General features: G+C 40.2%; 1 protein-coding gene across 4 annotated transcripts in view; it reads right to left on the bottom strand.

The window, feature by feature from the left end:
* TMEM135 (transmembrane protein 135) overlaps positions 1-15,985 on the bottom strand; it is a 383,046-nt gene that overhangs the window by 202,399 nt on the left and 164,662 nt on the right. For 3 of the 4 annotated variants that reach the window (XM_073336705.2, XM_073336686.2, XM_073336694.2), the window contains one exon: positions 12,889-12,954. The exons of the other annotated variant lie outside the window; for it this stretch is intronic. In XM_073336705.2, coding sequence (XP_073192806.1) covers positions 12,889-12,954 — 66 coding nt within the window. The remainder of the gene's footprint in view (positions 1-12,888; positions 12,955-15,985) is intronic. 4 annotated transcript variants of the gene reach the window in all.

Here is a 15,985-nt window from a genome sequence, read left to right as displayed (position 1 = left end):
ATTATTATATTTACCTTTAAAACCCTTCTGAGAGTTATAATAATAATCTTGAATCTAACCCCAATAGCATGGAATTTCTCAATATTAATGCAAAGATGATAAAAATGCATAGAGGAGAAATTCAAATTGTATTGGATACCAGCGAACTTTTGGAGTACGTAAGAGTCTATATGAACGAACTGGCTCCACCCAGACAGGTGGCACAGAAAATTAACAAGGTTTGGGGGAAGTTAAATAAAGTATGGGACTTTCTGGTAGGGCAAAGACATCTGCTAGGGGTGACTGCAATACTAAGGTATTTCTCTATCCAGTAAAGGATAACGATGGTATTTACGGATGTACTGGAGCAAGGACGGGTTGAAATCACAAAGATAAATTAAGGAAAAGTAATAAAATGTCAGAAAAGTAAGTTATTAAAATAGAAACCATGGCTAAATTATGTGTCTACAGACACACACACACATACACACAAATATAAGCAAAAACATGTGAACTAGACTGTTTGACCATGGAAGCTTAAAATAACAGGCATTACAGAAATATGATGGAATGACAAAAATAAATGAGATACTAGAATCACAGAATCATAGAATATCAGGGTTGGAAGGGACCTCAGGAGGTCATCTAGTCCAACTTCCTACTCAAAGCAGGACCATTTCCCCAACTAAATCATCCCAGCCAGGGCTTTGTCAAGCCTGACTTTAAAAACCTCTAATCTCCCGGAGCATTTCAACAGTCACTAACACCGTCTTGGTCAGGTGGTCGGTAATATATCCCCACTGCTATGTTCTTATTATTAGAGTATGGAATTACTATGCATAGAGATTCTATGGAATAGCTTGGTTTATTTAAGATTTTTACTTCATTTGATTCTACTCTCTCTTTCCCATATAGTACCACTCCCCCACCAGCATGACCTGTTCTGTCCTTCCGATATATTTTGTAACCTGGTATTACTATGTCCTATTGATTATCCTCATTTCACCAAGTTTCTGTGATGCCTATTATATCAATATCCTCATTTAATATGAGGCACTCTAGTTCACCCATATTATTTAGACTTCTAGCATTTGTATATAAACACTTTAAAAGCTTGTCACTTTTTAGCTGTCTGCCATTACATGATGCAATTGAACGGGACTCTTTCTCATTTGACTGTTTCTGATCAGATCCTACCTGTATTTTATCATCTTCTATCCTCTGCTCCTCACTAGGACATAGAAAATCTTCATTAATAGATCCACCCCTAATGGATGTCTCTATCCGAACCATGTGCTCCACCACACCTGTCAGCTTTCCCCCAGCCCATAGTTTAAAAACTGCTCTACGACCTTTTTAATTTTAAGTGCCAGCCATCTGGTTCTATTTTGGTTTAGGTGGAGCCCATCCTTCTTGTTTAGGCTCCCTCTTTCCCAAAAGTTTCCCCAATTCCTAATAAATCTAAACCCCTCCTCCCTACACCATTGTCTCATCCACGCATTGAGATCCTACAGTTCTGCCCGTCTAACTGGCCCTGCACGTGGAACTGGAAGCATTTCTGAGAATACTACCATGGAGGTCCTGGACTTCAATCAATTACCTAACAGCCTAAATTTGGCCTCCAGGACCTTCTTCCCTATGTCATTGGTACCTACATGTACCACGACCACAGGCTCCTCCCCAGTACTACACATAAGTCTCGAGAGATCCACAACCTTTGCGCAAGCCAAAATGTAACCATGTGGACCTTCAGGGTATGGCTGCCATGCTGGAAATACCGGCCCTGATGGGAGCTATTTCAGCAAGGCACTGTAACCTAAGTTTGTGGGGCAGGGTGACAGTCCCCCACTGGTACCTAGGGAGGTGGTAGAATCTCCTTCCTTAGAAGTTTTTAAGGTCAGGCTCGACAAAGCCCTGGCTGGGGTGATTTAATTGGGGATTGGTCCTGCTTTGAGGAGGGGGTTGGACTAGATGACCTCCTGAGGTCCCTTCCAACCCTGATATTCTATGATTCTATGATATGGACTGCACCCCAATATGTCACAGTATTTATTCCTCATTTTCATCTTTTTTGATACAAAGTCATCTTTAGAGAAAAAAAGACAGTCTTTTGGTTAAGGCACTGTACTAACTCTCAGAAGATAGGGGTTCCGTTCCCAGTTCTAGCATAGACTTCTCGTACAACTTTAATCTCTTTGTGCCCCAAATGGGGACGACAATACTTCTTTTCTCCCAGCCTGTATCTGTCTCACCTGTTTAGAGTGTAAGCTCCTTGGAGCTGGAACTATCTCTTATTAGATTTGTACAGCACTTAGCACACTGGTGCCCCAGACTGGGCCGTTTAACAATATATTTATAATAATAAATCTGTGAAAATGCTGGCTCAGTTCTTTGTAAAGAAAAGCCAGGCCCTGACTCTGCAAACCCTTAAGTATGTGCTTAACTTATGCCATCACTGCACCAATGTAGCTACACAGGTCTATTATTATTGCAATGTTCTCCATTAAATTTCTTATAGCAATAAATTGTCAGGAAAGCACCTACCATGGAGTAAGCACAACCAATTTAATAATGGAATAAAATAATTACTTTCCTTACATTTTTATATGTAATTACAATTTTAGTAATATAAATGCACCAAAGATATAACAATTATTGTATACTTGTCTAACTGATAAAAATAAATTATTTAAATTTATAGTATATTACATTTAGTTTGCTTTATCCACAAACAAAAGCTTTTGAAATTCTCTTGTTAAAACAGAGACAAGGTGGGTGAGGGAATATCTTTTATTGGACTAACTTTAACCAACATGGTAAAACACTTATTTAGTTTCTTTTCTAAATTCAAAGCTGTTTAATTCTTATGTTTTACATACGATAATGGAACCAATCTTCAGTGAACAGATAAAAAGAATGAAATTTCCAAAAAGAATTAAGGGAGTTAAGCACCCAACTCTTAGTTGGCTTTCAATGGGAACATAAATCTCTTATGCACTTTTTAAAACCCCATCCAAAATGTCTTATGTATGATTTATAAATAAGACGAATGAAAAATGGCTAAAATCCAAACCTATCATGTAGAAAGAGATAAGCAGCTAGTGAGGTCTGAATCAAAGAACATTTTAATGGACTCTTGAAGTCTTCAAGAGACATTCAAAACCAGTATTTTTAAACACATGCTAATGTTTCAATGTCTTATCTTTCATCATTCAATATAATTTCATTTGAATTCAAACTGAAAAGTTCTACTTGGGTTTGTCAGGGAAAGGTATTTGCAGTTTAATTTCCATGACTACATAATAAATATGCTTGCATAACAAAATATATATGTTCCATTAACAAACATGTGCTTCTATATGATTCAAATTGGTGGCAGTTCTAAGGGTTTTGTTTCACTTTCCATTTCTTTTTGAAAGAAACTGATGTTTTTTCAACATACTTTGCGATTTACTATTGTTAAGCTTTTCAGTGTTTTTGTAATAGTCATTTATTTCATTTCTCGTTATCTGCAAATTTCCTAAAAATATAAATAATACACAAGCAATAACTAAAACAATAACCTACAACACAAAGACAGACTGATTCATTTACCCAGGTCACGGTGTGATGCAGTCACCTGGGCACTGCGTTAAGAACTACACACTCTCCCAGCTAATCTTGGATTTGACCAAGACTCTTTGCAGTCTTGGGCAGGTCCCTTAACCTCTATCTGTTATCTCTGTCTCAATCTGTAAAATGGATATAACAATACTTAGCGATGAATCTTTTACAAATGTCCTGATGATTAATTGTGTGACATTTATTAAGCACTTTGAAGATGAAAAGCATAATTTAAGTTGTAAATATTATTATGGCATTACAGGAAGAAATATTTGTCTTTCAAGAAACAATAGATAACTTCTATATGGTAGACAGTTTTCTCTTAGGAAACCTTCCAGACCAGCAACTAAAATGTCCATCGGTGTAGTCTATGACTCTACCATAATATATTAACAATTAACAATGAAAAGAAATAAAATTAAATTACAATAATGACAGGAACTAATGCACAGTTGGGATACAATATGGCAAAGCATTCTCAATGGAGTTACCATATCATCACTGCTCGACGACACACTATTTGTGATAATAAATCTAACTCAAACTTAAGAAGGTTTTAATACAAAAGAGTTGACGTTTGCATTGTGGTAAACAATACATGGACACTAGGTCTCCTTTCCAGATAATACAATTTAAACTAGATAAAACATAACCTCTATACAATCTGTGTATCAGGAGACTTGCCAAGTTTCACAAAAGCACTGTAGATATATTCATATAGATTGGAATGGTATTTCTGCATCTTAGAGAATTTGAGCTTCAAATGTTTAGTTCAAATTAACAGCCAACCAGTGTAACTAGAACACATACGTCAAGATTTATTCTCATCAAATCCTTGTGTCTTCTGTATTCTGCCATCCAGCCCATTCTTAAAATAAATGAAATGTTGCCTCTCTCCTGGATAAGGGCCACAGACGTAAACAAAAGCCATTACATTGATAGTAACTGGTGGACTTTCCCTATCTTCCACCAGAGCAGTTTGGTCTAACACACATTCCCATCGCTGCCTCCTACACATTCCCCAAAACAGAGACATTAACAGAAAATTCTATAACGAGAAAAATATGCTGAATCGTGAAGTTAATTATATTCTTGGCTTTTGTTACCTTTCCTTGATACTATTAATTTTTTTGGCATTCAGTCACAGGGCCAACGCTATCATTGAAATAATTCTTCAGAAGTCTTCATATGCTGTCAAGCAATAAAACAGTTCTTAACACTATCTACTTCATTTGGATAAATGACACTTGGCAGTATCATTTCCAACTTTCATGCCAAAACCTCAACAGTAATTTTTTAATCCATATATAAATAGCAAGATAATACAGCATCACAACATAAATTTCCGATTTCTTCAAAGGTAATAAAGGAAAGGCTTAAAAGTTCTGTATCCATACACAGAAGATGGCTGAGAAGATGAATTCCCTGATACACAGAAAGGCTGCAAGCAGGAAGTGAGAGAGAAGGTTTCCTTCAATTCAGCATTACATTCAGCATTACAAATTTCAAATCTATCTGGTCTTGGAAACTGACGAGACTTGGACCAGTTAATGATTTCTCCTTTGTTTGATAAGAATTTTTTTTCCAATTTGTTCACTGCAATGCAACATGAGGATTTGTAATTAAATTCAAGATGAACCCTAGTTTTCCCCTAAAGTTAAACAGTCCCACCTACATTTCAAATACTGCTATGAAAATGTAACTAAAATTTCTCCCTATTTGGAGAGTTTCCCTCTCAATCTGGCCTTTCCAAGAAACAACTAGACCCTTTTGGATTTTTATTGCCAACTTAGCACTTCTCATACTGAACATGGTCAGCCAGATCTTGAGTTCAAGCTTTAATTTCTTCTGCTTTGGCGCACCATGTACACTTTCTTTTGGGCACAATTCAAGTGTCCAGCTTTTTCTTGGAAGAAATAACTGTGTTTTTATAGGACTCTAGATAGTTTTGCTCCTTTTGGGAAATTCATTCTATTTTACTGATGTCACTTCTGATTTTCAGGTCCAGTCAGCTGTAATTACACAATGGGAACTTGTATCCAAACATCTTGTTTGATTCACCAAACTTAAGTATTCAGATTTTAACATGATAATTTATTCAAGCAAAAAGCTTCATACACTCACCTTTCCTACTTCCCCAGAATCCATTCTACTGAATAACGTTGATCTAATTATGTCAGTGTCTACACTACAACCTTGTTCCCACCAATCTAAGTGCCCTATTACACCGACACACTAACTTCACCTCCACGAGAGGCATAAGGCTTCTGCCTGTGTAGTTAGGGCAACTACAGGGGAACAGGGGGCAACTTACATCAGCTGTTGGCTTTCTTGTCCATTTCATGGCCGGAGCCATGAAATGGACAAGAAAGCTGGGCAGCTGGAGCCCCCCTGGAGAGCTGGGCAGCTGGACCCTACTCCCAGCTGGGCGAGGGGCGAGAATGGACCCTAGTCCTGGCTGGGACCCTGGGCGAGAAGCCCAGGTGGCTGGATCCAGTTCCTAGTGGGGGGAACTAAGGAGAGTAGCCCAGGCAGCTGGAGTAGTGTGGACATGCACCACTGCAATCACTGCAGTGGCTGTAAGTTGACCTAATATAGGTTGATTTACATTTCTAGTGTAGACATACCGAGCCTCCTAAGCAAATACTTTAATGTTACATCACTCGGTGCTATAATTTAGGTAAGTCAAAGTTCTCCCATCTTTATGCTGTATTGAAGCGTTCCATTGTATCTATATCTGGATTCACTAGTACTTTTACTTATTATACTAGTAACTGGCGTAGTCCGTAAATATCACATACAGTAGAATTAGTGTTCTGCATTTTCAGTTTTTACTGATTTTCATTAATTACCAGTTTTTTTAATTAAAGGAGTTCCGTTTTTACTGATTTACACCCATTTATCAACTCACTCAATATTTTTTTCAGGTACTTATTTTTGTTAACATTAATGCTTTATGTCGTTATTGTGTCCTGCAGGTCTGAGACTAAAGCAGATCCACAGTGTAAAAAAACAGAACAAACACGGTGGAGGTCGGAAAATCAACCAATGTTGATGAGCTATGATTGACTCACAAAGAGAGGCTGCCCACCTATTTCTTTGTGTCTGTTTAGTGGGGCGCTGAATTTATACAATCAAGTATAGACGGATCAGGTAAAAAAGTAAACCTGGGGCAAAAACACAAATCTGTGTCTGAATACCAAGAATAAAATCAGTGCTTAGAAATTTTCAAGAAAAGTAAAGACAGAAGTGAAGAGAATCCATTGTGGTGCAGTTCTTGCAGCACTGAGGTCAGTGTCTGTGCTGGCAGAATAAAGGAGCATGTAGAAAGCAAGCAACACAAGAAACTTAAAGAAGAAAGTGAGCTTTTGGATAAACAGTCAATATCAGGAACATTCACCAGGGCTTTAATGAAAGAGAGGACACAGCACGATTGTGTCAATGAATCTGTGTTCACTCTTTGTTTCACTGGACAACCACTGTTAACTGCAGAGGGGTGTACTGGTGACTTTGTGCAACAATACCATCCAGCAGCAAAAACGCTTCCTAATGCAGACAACCTCACTCGTGTCTGAAAGAAAATGATAATGCTTTAGTATCTAAACTGATGCAACTAATTGTCTCATCTGATTTTTGACGAATCTCCTAATGCTTTGGAATATCCCGATTCTTGGCCTTTTGTTTTTGTTTTTTTATTTCAAAGCAAGTAAACTCGCATTATTTTGTGCTGATGTGACAGTCATCCTGTCTGCTGACTGCCACTTTCTCGACACAGCAATAATTGACATGTTTGAGATGTACCAACTAACTTGGAAAAATGTGCCCACAACTAACAAAGATTCTGTTTCCTACATAGCTAAGTTCACACGGGAAATTAAAATCAATCACAAACTGGAGCTGCTATGTATTACCTGTCCTGTTCATCTGATTAACATTGAGCTGTCAACAGCTACTGCTACAGAAGAAATGAAAGATGTGAAACTCTGCATCATTGGATTCCGGGCCATTTTAAAGCATGTGAACAAGCTGAAGGCTTTGATTTGCGCAGTGAGAGATGATTGCAGAGCCAACTGCAGATTAGCTACCTCAGTTGTGGCACATCAGTGGATGAGCTTGTACTTCGTTGCCTGTCATGTAAACAAAACGTGGAATGGACTAATGTGTCTCCTAGATCATCCTGAGTTTGTTGGTTCTAAAGAAGAAACTCAGAAGAAACTGGTAAATAACCAAAATGACTGCCAGATTCTGCGCACTAAGGAAATGTTCATTGTTGAAAAACTTAGAATCACTGTGTGACACACAGAAAACACTGGAGTTTTCTTCGACTACTGCCAATACAGACTTTACCTTATCCTGACAACCAAAATCTCAGCTAAATCGAGCACAAAAGCTACAGGACAAACACATGACGAGAAAACCCAACTGTTCTGGAAATCCAATAAACCAAGAAAGCATTCAAAATCTTCGTACAATGCTCAGCAAGAAATGGAAAACGACTGTGGCCCATAATCTGAACCCTGAAGTGTTTGGTGTCGAAGATTCTTTATGGAATGTCATCCAGGTGTTGCACCCCTTCCTCAAGGTGAATTTTACAGCAACCGTTATCCCAGAATATTTCAACCATTTGCCACTAAAAATGAAATTTCAAATCTGAAAGAGGAATTTACTACTTACATGAACATACCTAACCCTGACCATGTGAAACTTGATGATTGTTCCAAAAACCACATCCAGACACACATCCCAACTTCAGCAAAATAGCACAGCAAGCTTTGAGCATACCCTCTGGATTTATTCATGGAGAGCATTTATTGTCAAAGTTGGACTACCTCCAAGACAGCAAGAGGCTCAACATGAGAGAGGCTACTTTGAAGAAAATTATGCGAGTGTACACAAACCAGGATTTCTGGAAAAACTACTAGCTCAGAGGGACAAAAAATACCTTTGTACCTAAAAAACAGTATCATTTATACAAGAGGTGGGCAAACTACGGCCCACAGGACCCTCCTGCCCGGCCCCTGAGCTCCTGCCCCGGGAGGCTGTCCCCCGGCTCCTCCACTGCTGTCCCCCCTCGCTCCACTGCCAGCGCAATGCTCTGGGCTGCAGGGCTGTGAGCTCCTGGGGCAGTGCAGCTGCAGAGCCTGGCCTGACCCGGTGCTCTGTGCTGTGTGGTGGCGGCGGCAGCATGGCCCGGCTCCAGCCAGGCAGCGCGGCTGTCGCACTGCCAGCCACCGGTGCTCCAGACAGCATGTTAAGGGGGCAGGGAGCAGGGTGGAGGGGGTTGGATAGAGGGCAGGGGAGTTCGGGGTGGTGGTCAGAGGGCGGGGGTGTGGATAGGAGTCGGGACGGGAACAGGGGATTGAATGGGGGCAGGGGTCCTGGGGGGGCAGTCAAGAAGGAGGGGTGGTTGGATGGGGCGGGATCCCAGAGGGGCAGTCAGGAATGAGAGGAGAGGTTGGATGTGGCGTCGGGGGCAGTTAGAGGTAGGGGGCAGTTAGGGGCAAGGGGTCTGGGGGTGATCAGGGAAAAGGGGTGGTTGGATGGGGCAGGGGTCCCAGAGGGGCAATCAGGAATGAGAGGAGGGGATGGATGGGGCTGCAGGGGGCAGTTAGGGACGGGGGTCCGGGGGCAGTCAGGGAGTGTGGATGGGGCAGGAGTCCGCGGGGGAAGGGGGAGCGAATAGGAGGTGGGGGCCGGGCCACAACCCCCTCCCCTGCCCATGCGAAAAATGTATTTAACATTTGTTGAAAATGTAGCTACTTTGTAAGATAGCAATTGATCTTCATTTGCATGTCATTTAAAAGTATCCTCTCATATATGCATTTTCCAGACGTGGTCCATTGGTCTGTTTTCATTATTTGGCAGCAAATAATCTAGCAGCTGCATATTGCCCTAAGATTTTACAGGTTTCTATTTAAGTTTGTCTTGTCCATTCTATCCTCTTCTTTTCTCCCTCTGAATCCCAATTTCTCAAAAAAATGTACTACCAGCTATCAGTACTGCATAATCAAAAGCAAAATATTTAAATTGTATTGTTTAATATTATTTGACTTCAGTGAATAGGCAGTCTCTGAACTTCAAAATGAACAGGGCTGTAATATTGTTTGGCTCACTTCTGGAAGCTGGTTATATTGTGTAATACATAAGACTTTGGGTAAAATTTTCAAAGGTGCCTAAGTCTCACTGACTTTCAAGGCAACTACAGAATAAAAAAATTAAAGCACCTAAATGACTTAGAAGCCCAAATCCCATTTTCAAAAGTGACTTAGGCCCAGATTCTCACTTAACTCCCACTGAAGTCATTAGGAGTTAGGTACCTAAATACCTTTGTGTATCTGGGCCTTAAAAGCATAAATCCTATTGACTTTCAATGAAACTTAGATAATGCAAATCACATCTTTCCTTGTTTATTTCTGGGGTTTGCACCAGTGCTGCTAATCAGTTGCTGATGACTAACTGATGAATTCAAAGTATAGGCAAAGCCCAGCAGCCAAGTGGAAGTGCAACTAAAGCTTCAAGCTGGAAATGTTTGAAGATTTCCCACAAAAATAAGTATATAGAAAATCCTAAATGTAACTGGTCACCTGGAGCTCTATTTTCACTCACTCAATTAATGCTCACCCTTAAAACTATTGGGAACATTCATACTTAAATTATATGTTCCCTGTCTCTAGTCTTTGACATGGTGGTTTTATTCATTCATCAAATAAAGGAGGATCAAGCAAAGTCACATAGATAAGAGGAAGCACAGTGGCAATTCACATATATTTGCCTGCATTGATTAGGGCTGAGATTTAATTTCCATCACAAAATCAGGCATATCAGAGGTTTTCTCCACCAAGAAAGAGACACAGGCAACTTGGAATCTAGACAATTTCAAAAACTGTGTTTAAAGCATTTTAAGGTACTATATCTGCCTAAATTCCCAAAACCAGTATTTGAGGGTTCAGAATCACATTTTTTTTTTATTTACAAATATGTTTATCTTTCCAGTTTTGTGAAAGACAGTCACAAACAACAGAGGAAACAGGGAAAATGGCTTTTCACAAAAGGGCTGTCAACAGCTCTAAGTAAACTGGAAAAAAATATTTTTCCTCTAATCTTAGTTATAGTCAACTTAGGTATTACAAGCAACAATAATAGATCAAACATTTTTAGTGTGATATATAAATTGACAGTATGGCTATTCAATTCACAATTCACAAAGACATCAATGCTTTGGAGAGTCTGATAATAGAAGAAGAAGTTGCTGGGAAATTGTGAAGCAGGAACAATTTCAATTCAAACAGAAGGATACTAAAACCACATAGGAACAATAATCTTATTCATAAAGCACAGAAAAAGCAGATAGTTCAAGAAAAACAAACATTCAGAACTGGAAGAGCAGCAAAAGCCAAATACCCATCAATACAGACCTCCTGGCTGCCCACTGTAATGCCTGAACTACTAGTTTTCCGTGGAGTAATTTTAGGAGAAGTTAAATGGCTCAAAACATTTCCTGCTCTACATTGGTCTGTGATCTGTGAATGTAACATTGCAATAGGACTTTTTTTTAAGCATCAACAAGATAAAAATAGTAGTATCAGAGGAAGTGGTTTAGGACTGACATTCGTATTACCACTGTAATGCTCATAAAAAGATACAATTGTTTGTATTAGTCCACTTTATGAAACTGCAAGATTTAGTTAATAACTCTTTAAAAAGCAACATGAATTCTCCACAATCCACATGGATCATTTCAAGCAAACCACATTTCTACTTTACTCGTATTAGTGCAACATTCGTCCTACCACGTATAACTAATTAAGCCCGAATGAACACCCTAGTGTACTGCGCTCTGTGCTATCACAAAAAACACCCAGAGATCATCTCTCTCAAGACACCCTCTTCGAAGAGGTGGAGAGAAGTGGGAAGTGTTGCATATATTCCATACATAGCATCCTGCTGGAGAGCGCATCATATCTCTTAGGGTATATCTGCACTTCAAGATGGAGGTATACTTCCCAGCTCAAGGAGGCATACCCGCATTACCTCTAATTGAGCGAGTGTGCTAACAATAGAAGTGTAGCTGTGGTAGCATGAGGGGCTAGCTGCCCTGAGTACAATCCCATCTGAGATGCTCGGTACACACTTGGGCAGCTAGCCCCTCCCCTTGCACATGCTGCTACAGCTACACTTCTACTTTTAGCACATAAGCTTGACCAGCGGTAGCCCAGATGTGTCTCCTTGAGGTGGAAATTACCCCTCTATCCTGAACTGTAGACACACCCATGACTAATTGTGGAGAAGGGTGAAGAGCAGTATAGAAAAAGCATAAAGGACCCCATGTTCAGAACAGTTAAACCTATGATCAAAGAAAAGCTATGGCAAAATAGGATCTCAAGATAAAGAAACTGGGCCGGGGAAACAGAAACCTTTGTTCCGATCCACAGGTACTCTACTCCACTTAAATGGGGAGAAATTAAGCTAATTTCAATAGCACAGAAAGAGAATATATGCTATAATATGATTGGCAATGTACTGCAAGAGCTGGATCAACTAGACAAACATTTTGCATTTAAAATCAAAACATAACGTGATGAAATCAGACAGCCATAACAATACACTTGAGTTTTCTAGAGTAATGACCCAAAATACTACAACTCACAATAGTTTCAAGATGTAGTTTGGATCATTACTGAAAAATACCATAACTGAGTATAATATTTTCCATGGAACTGAGAGTTACTTAATCAGCAGAATGCAAATAATAGTGTCTCCATATATGTCAACCCAAAGGACAAACAAAAAAAACATTCCGTACAGACACAAGCAGATATGAACAATATACTTTACATGTTCAAAGTACTTCACAATCATTAACTAATTAACCCTGTGAGGTAGGAAAGAAACAAACACAAAAAGATGAAGTGGCTTGCCCGTAGCCACCCATTCGCAGAACCAGGAAGTTCTAAAACCCAAACTCATGTTAATTTCTCAGGACCCTCTTCCCTCCTCAGAACGTTCAGCAGAGAATCATCAGGGCTAGAAGTATCCTCCAGTGAGTCACCTAGATTACAGCGCTGCATCATGATTCAATGTAAAATGAAATATAAAGAACATGCCTTTCCCCAAGGCACAGCATCTGGGCTCTCTACTCATTTGCAACAAACCGTAAAAGCAGACAGACATTATCTATAAGACTATCAACTCTTTAGTTATCATAGATAGTTATCTGAATATATATTCCAAGAATTTACAAAATATTAAAGTAAAAATAAATAAAACTTTACACCATATATGCAAAAACCAGACATTCAATCTTACTTCTCCATGCCTTAAAGGTGTAATGGCTCCTCTTGCTACCCCCATTCGAAAAAGGGTTTCCGTGGCCTGTGTATAAAAATAAAAAAAACTGTTATTTTGAAAAGACAATACAGTAATGATGACTATTACTTTTCAGCTATTACACTTATAACTAAAATGTAAGTCAAGTTTATTAACTGTTTTACTACTCAACATTTAAATAAAAATATTAAGAAAAAAATCCTACATGGTAACCTTCTTTCAAGGGCTATCAAGCAAAAGAAACACTCCGGAACAAATCTTTAGGCTGAAATCTCTGCATATGTGCCATTTTATTTATGTCGTCAGGGTTTTCAAAGTTTCTGTTTTAGTAATATGAGTGTAAAGTAATGAAGAAGCTTTGAAGGCCACACCATGTGATGAAACCCTGTCCTTTATAGTATCTGAGCCCTTATTAGCTGGCTGGGTATCTTACCAGGGATTCCTTGGTAGTACTGACATCACAAAATGGGGACTTATAGTAGAGAAGCCAAGAAGCACAACTTTGGGGCAAAGAAATGGTTACTCACCCTGTGCAGTAACTGTGGTTCTTTGAGATGTGTCCTCATATGGGAGCTCCATTCAAGATGCACTAGTGCCCCCCATGCCCTTGGTCAGAGATTTCTCAAAGCAGTGTCCATTCATCCTGCACATGTGTGTTAATCTTTTTCCCTGTCCCATTGTCATATAGTGCTACATGGTCGAACTGACCCCTGTTCTTTCTCTACCATAAAGCCTCATGGCAGAAAACTCTGAAGCAGAGAGGAAAGAGGGCAGGTAGTTGAGCACCCATAGAGACACACATCTCGAAGAACCATAGCTACTGCACAGAGCGAGTAACCATTTCTTCTTCCTCGAGTAGTGTCCTTATAGGTGCTTCACTCTAGGTGACTACTGAGAGGTACCCGTTAAGGTGGAGGGGGCTTCAGACTTCAATCCAGTATGGCAGAAAGTATAGCTGAGCTGCACACTGTATCAGAGGTGAACTTGTGAATTAATGCGTAATATTCAAAGAATGTATGTACAGAAGCCCATGTAGTGGCTTTACAGATTTTGATGATCAGTATGTTTTTGAGGAAGGCTGTGAAAGTGGCAATAGACCTTACAGAATGGATGCATGTGAATAAGGGTAGCTCATTGTTATGAGACTGGTAACAGGAGTTAATGCAGTCTGAAATCTGTAAGTCTCTGGTTCGAGATTACCGACCCCTTTGATCTGTCTCCTATCGAGACGAATAACGTGTTGACCTTTCTGAAGGGTTTCGTTCTGTCTAGATAGAAGGCCAGAGCTCTCCTGACATTCGGGATATGCAGCAGTGCATCCTAGGGATTCAGATGTGGTTTCGGATAGGAGATAGGTAAGTGAATGGGCTGACTGAGATGGAATTCAGAAGAGAACTTAGGTAAGAACTCGGGGTGGGGTCACAGCCTGACCTTGTATTTAAAAAAAACTGTGGGGGGGGGAGGGTATGCCATCAGGGTCCCTGTTTCACCAATCCCTTGCACCAACATGATGGCTGCCAGCAATACTGTCTTCACTGATAATGGAGCAATTAGCAAGTAGCCAGAGGTTTTACGGGTAGTCTTGTGAGGCATTTAAGGACCAGGTTGAGGTCCTACCTGGGGAAGGACATTGGACCACTGGATAGAGGTTCCCCGGCCCTCTAAGGAACCTTGCTGGTTTTGGGTTGGGTAAAGATGGAATAGCCCTCTATTGGGGGTTGAAAAGCTCTAGTGAGGGAATTAAAGCCAGGTGGATGATAGACCGGAGGTTTTCAGAGGCAAGGTGTAATCTAGTATATCTGAAAGCAATGCGGTCATTGGTGAAAGTGGTCTGCGATCAACTGCCATTTTGAGAATATGTGTAGCAAGTAGACTGTTTCCTGCTGTGTAATAGCACTCTTTTTATATCCTCTGAGCAGGTTATCTCCATTACCGTGAGCCATCGACTAACCATGCTTTGAGACAAAACATCTCAAGATTGGGATGAAAAATCTTTATGCACTCTTGGGACAGGAGATAGGGAGCAGTGCAGAGAGTGATCTGTGGGCATACAGACAGCTGTATCAAATAAGGATACCACGTTTGCCTGCAACAGGTCAGATCTATTAAAATGACTCTGGCTCTGTCCTTCTTTATTTTGAGCATAACTTTGGCTATTCAGGGTGTCGGTGGGAAAGCATTAGTAGGGCTGACGACCACTAAAGGTGACAAGCGTCCCCTAAGGATTGGTGATACAGAAGTGGGTGCATTTCTTGTTTGCCTCCGTGGCAAACAAATCTATCTACGGGGTATATTGGTGAAATATATGATGTAATATGTTGGTATCTATTTCCCACTCGGGGTCTTGAAAGAAGTGTATGCTGAGCATGGCCGCAGTCACATTCTGAATGTATGGGAGATAGGCAGCTGTGATAGTAATGTGATTCTGTATGCACCACTTCCAGAATCTGATGGCCTCAGTACAAAGGGAAGGGGATCTCGCTTGTCCCTGGCTGTTGATGTAAAATATTAATGATATATCGTCAGTCATTATATGCATGTGTTTGTCCTTGATTAGCGATAGGAATTGGAGACAGGTGTATCTGATACGCTGAGCTCCAGGAGATTGATATGTAGCATCGTCTCTGGCAACATCCACTTGCCTTAGATCGTACAAGTGTCTAGATGTGTGTCCCATCTTAGCAGAGAGGCATTCATCATTGCAATGACCATTGGGGGAGAAATGTGAATGGAACTCCTGTGCACAGGTTGTAACAGTCCTGCCACCAGCTGAGGGACTGTTTCACGAAGACAGGTATGGAAAGAAGCATATCTAGACTGTGTCTAGTGGGTGAAAAAATAGTTCTGAACCATCTTTGGAGGCAGTGCATTCAAAGTCTGGCATGTTCCGTCATGAAGGTGGTGGCCGCTATGTGCCCTAGTAATTGAATGCAGTTCCTGACTGTGGTTTGTGGGCTGAGCTGAACCATGTTTGCTATGTAGACTTGAGCCACAAACCTGTGCCAAGGAAGGTAGGCTCTCTCTGTGATTGAACTGAGATGTGTCCCTATAAACTCTAGGGTCTGTACTAGGGTCA

Source organism: Lepidochelys kempii, chromosome 1 (assembly GCF_965140285.1).
Source record: "Lepidochelys kempii isolate rLepKem1 chromosome 1, rLepKem1.hap1, whole genome shotgun sequence".
Taxonomy (NCBI): domain Eukaryota; kingdom Metazoa; phylum Chordata; order Testudines; family Cheloniidae; genus Lepidochelys; species Lepidochelys kempii.
The sequence above is the reverse complement of the archived record's forward strand: the minus strand, read 5'-3'. Positions and strand labels throughout refer to the sequence as shown.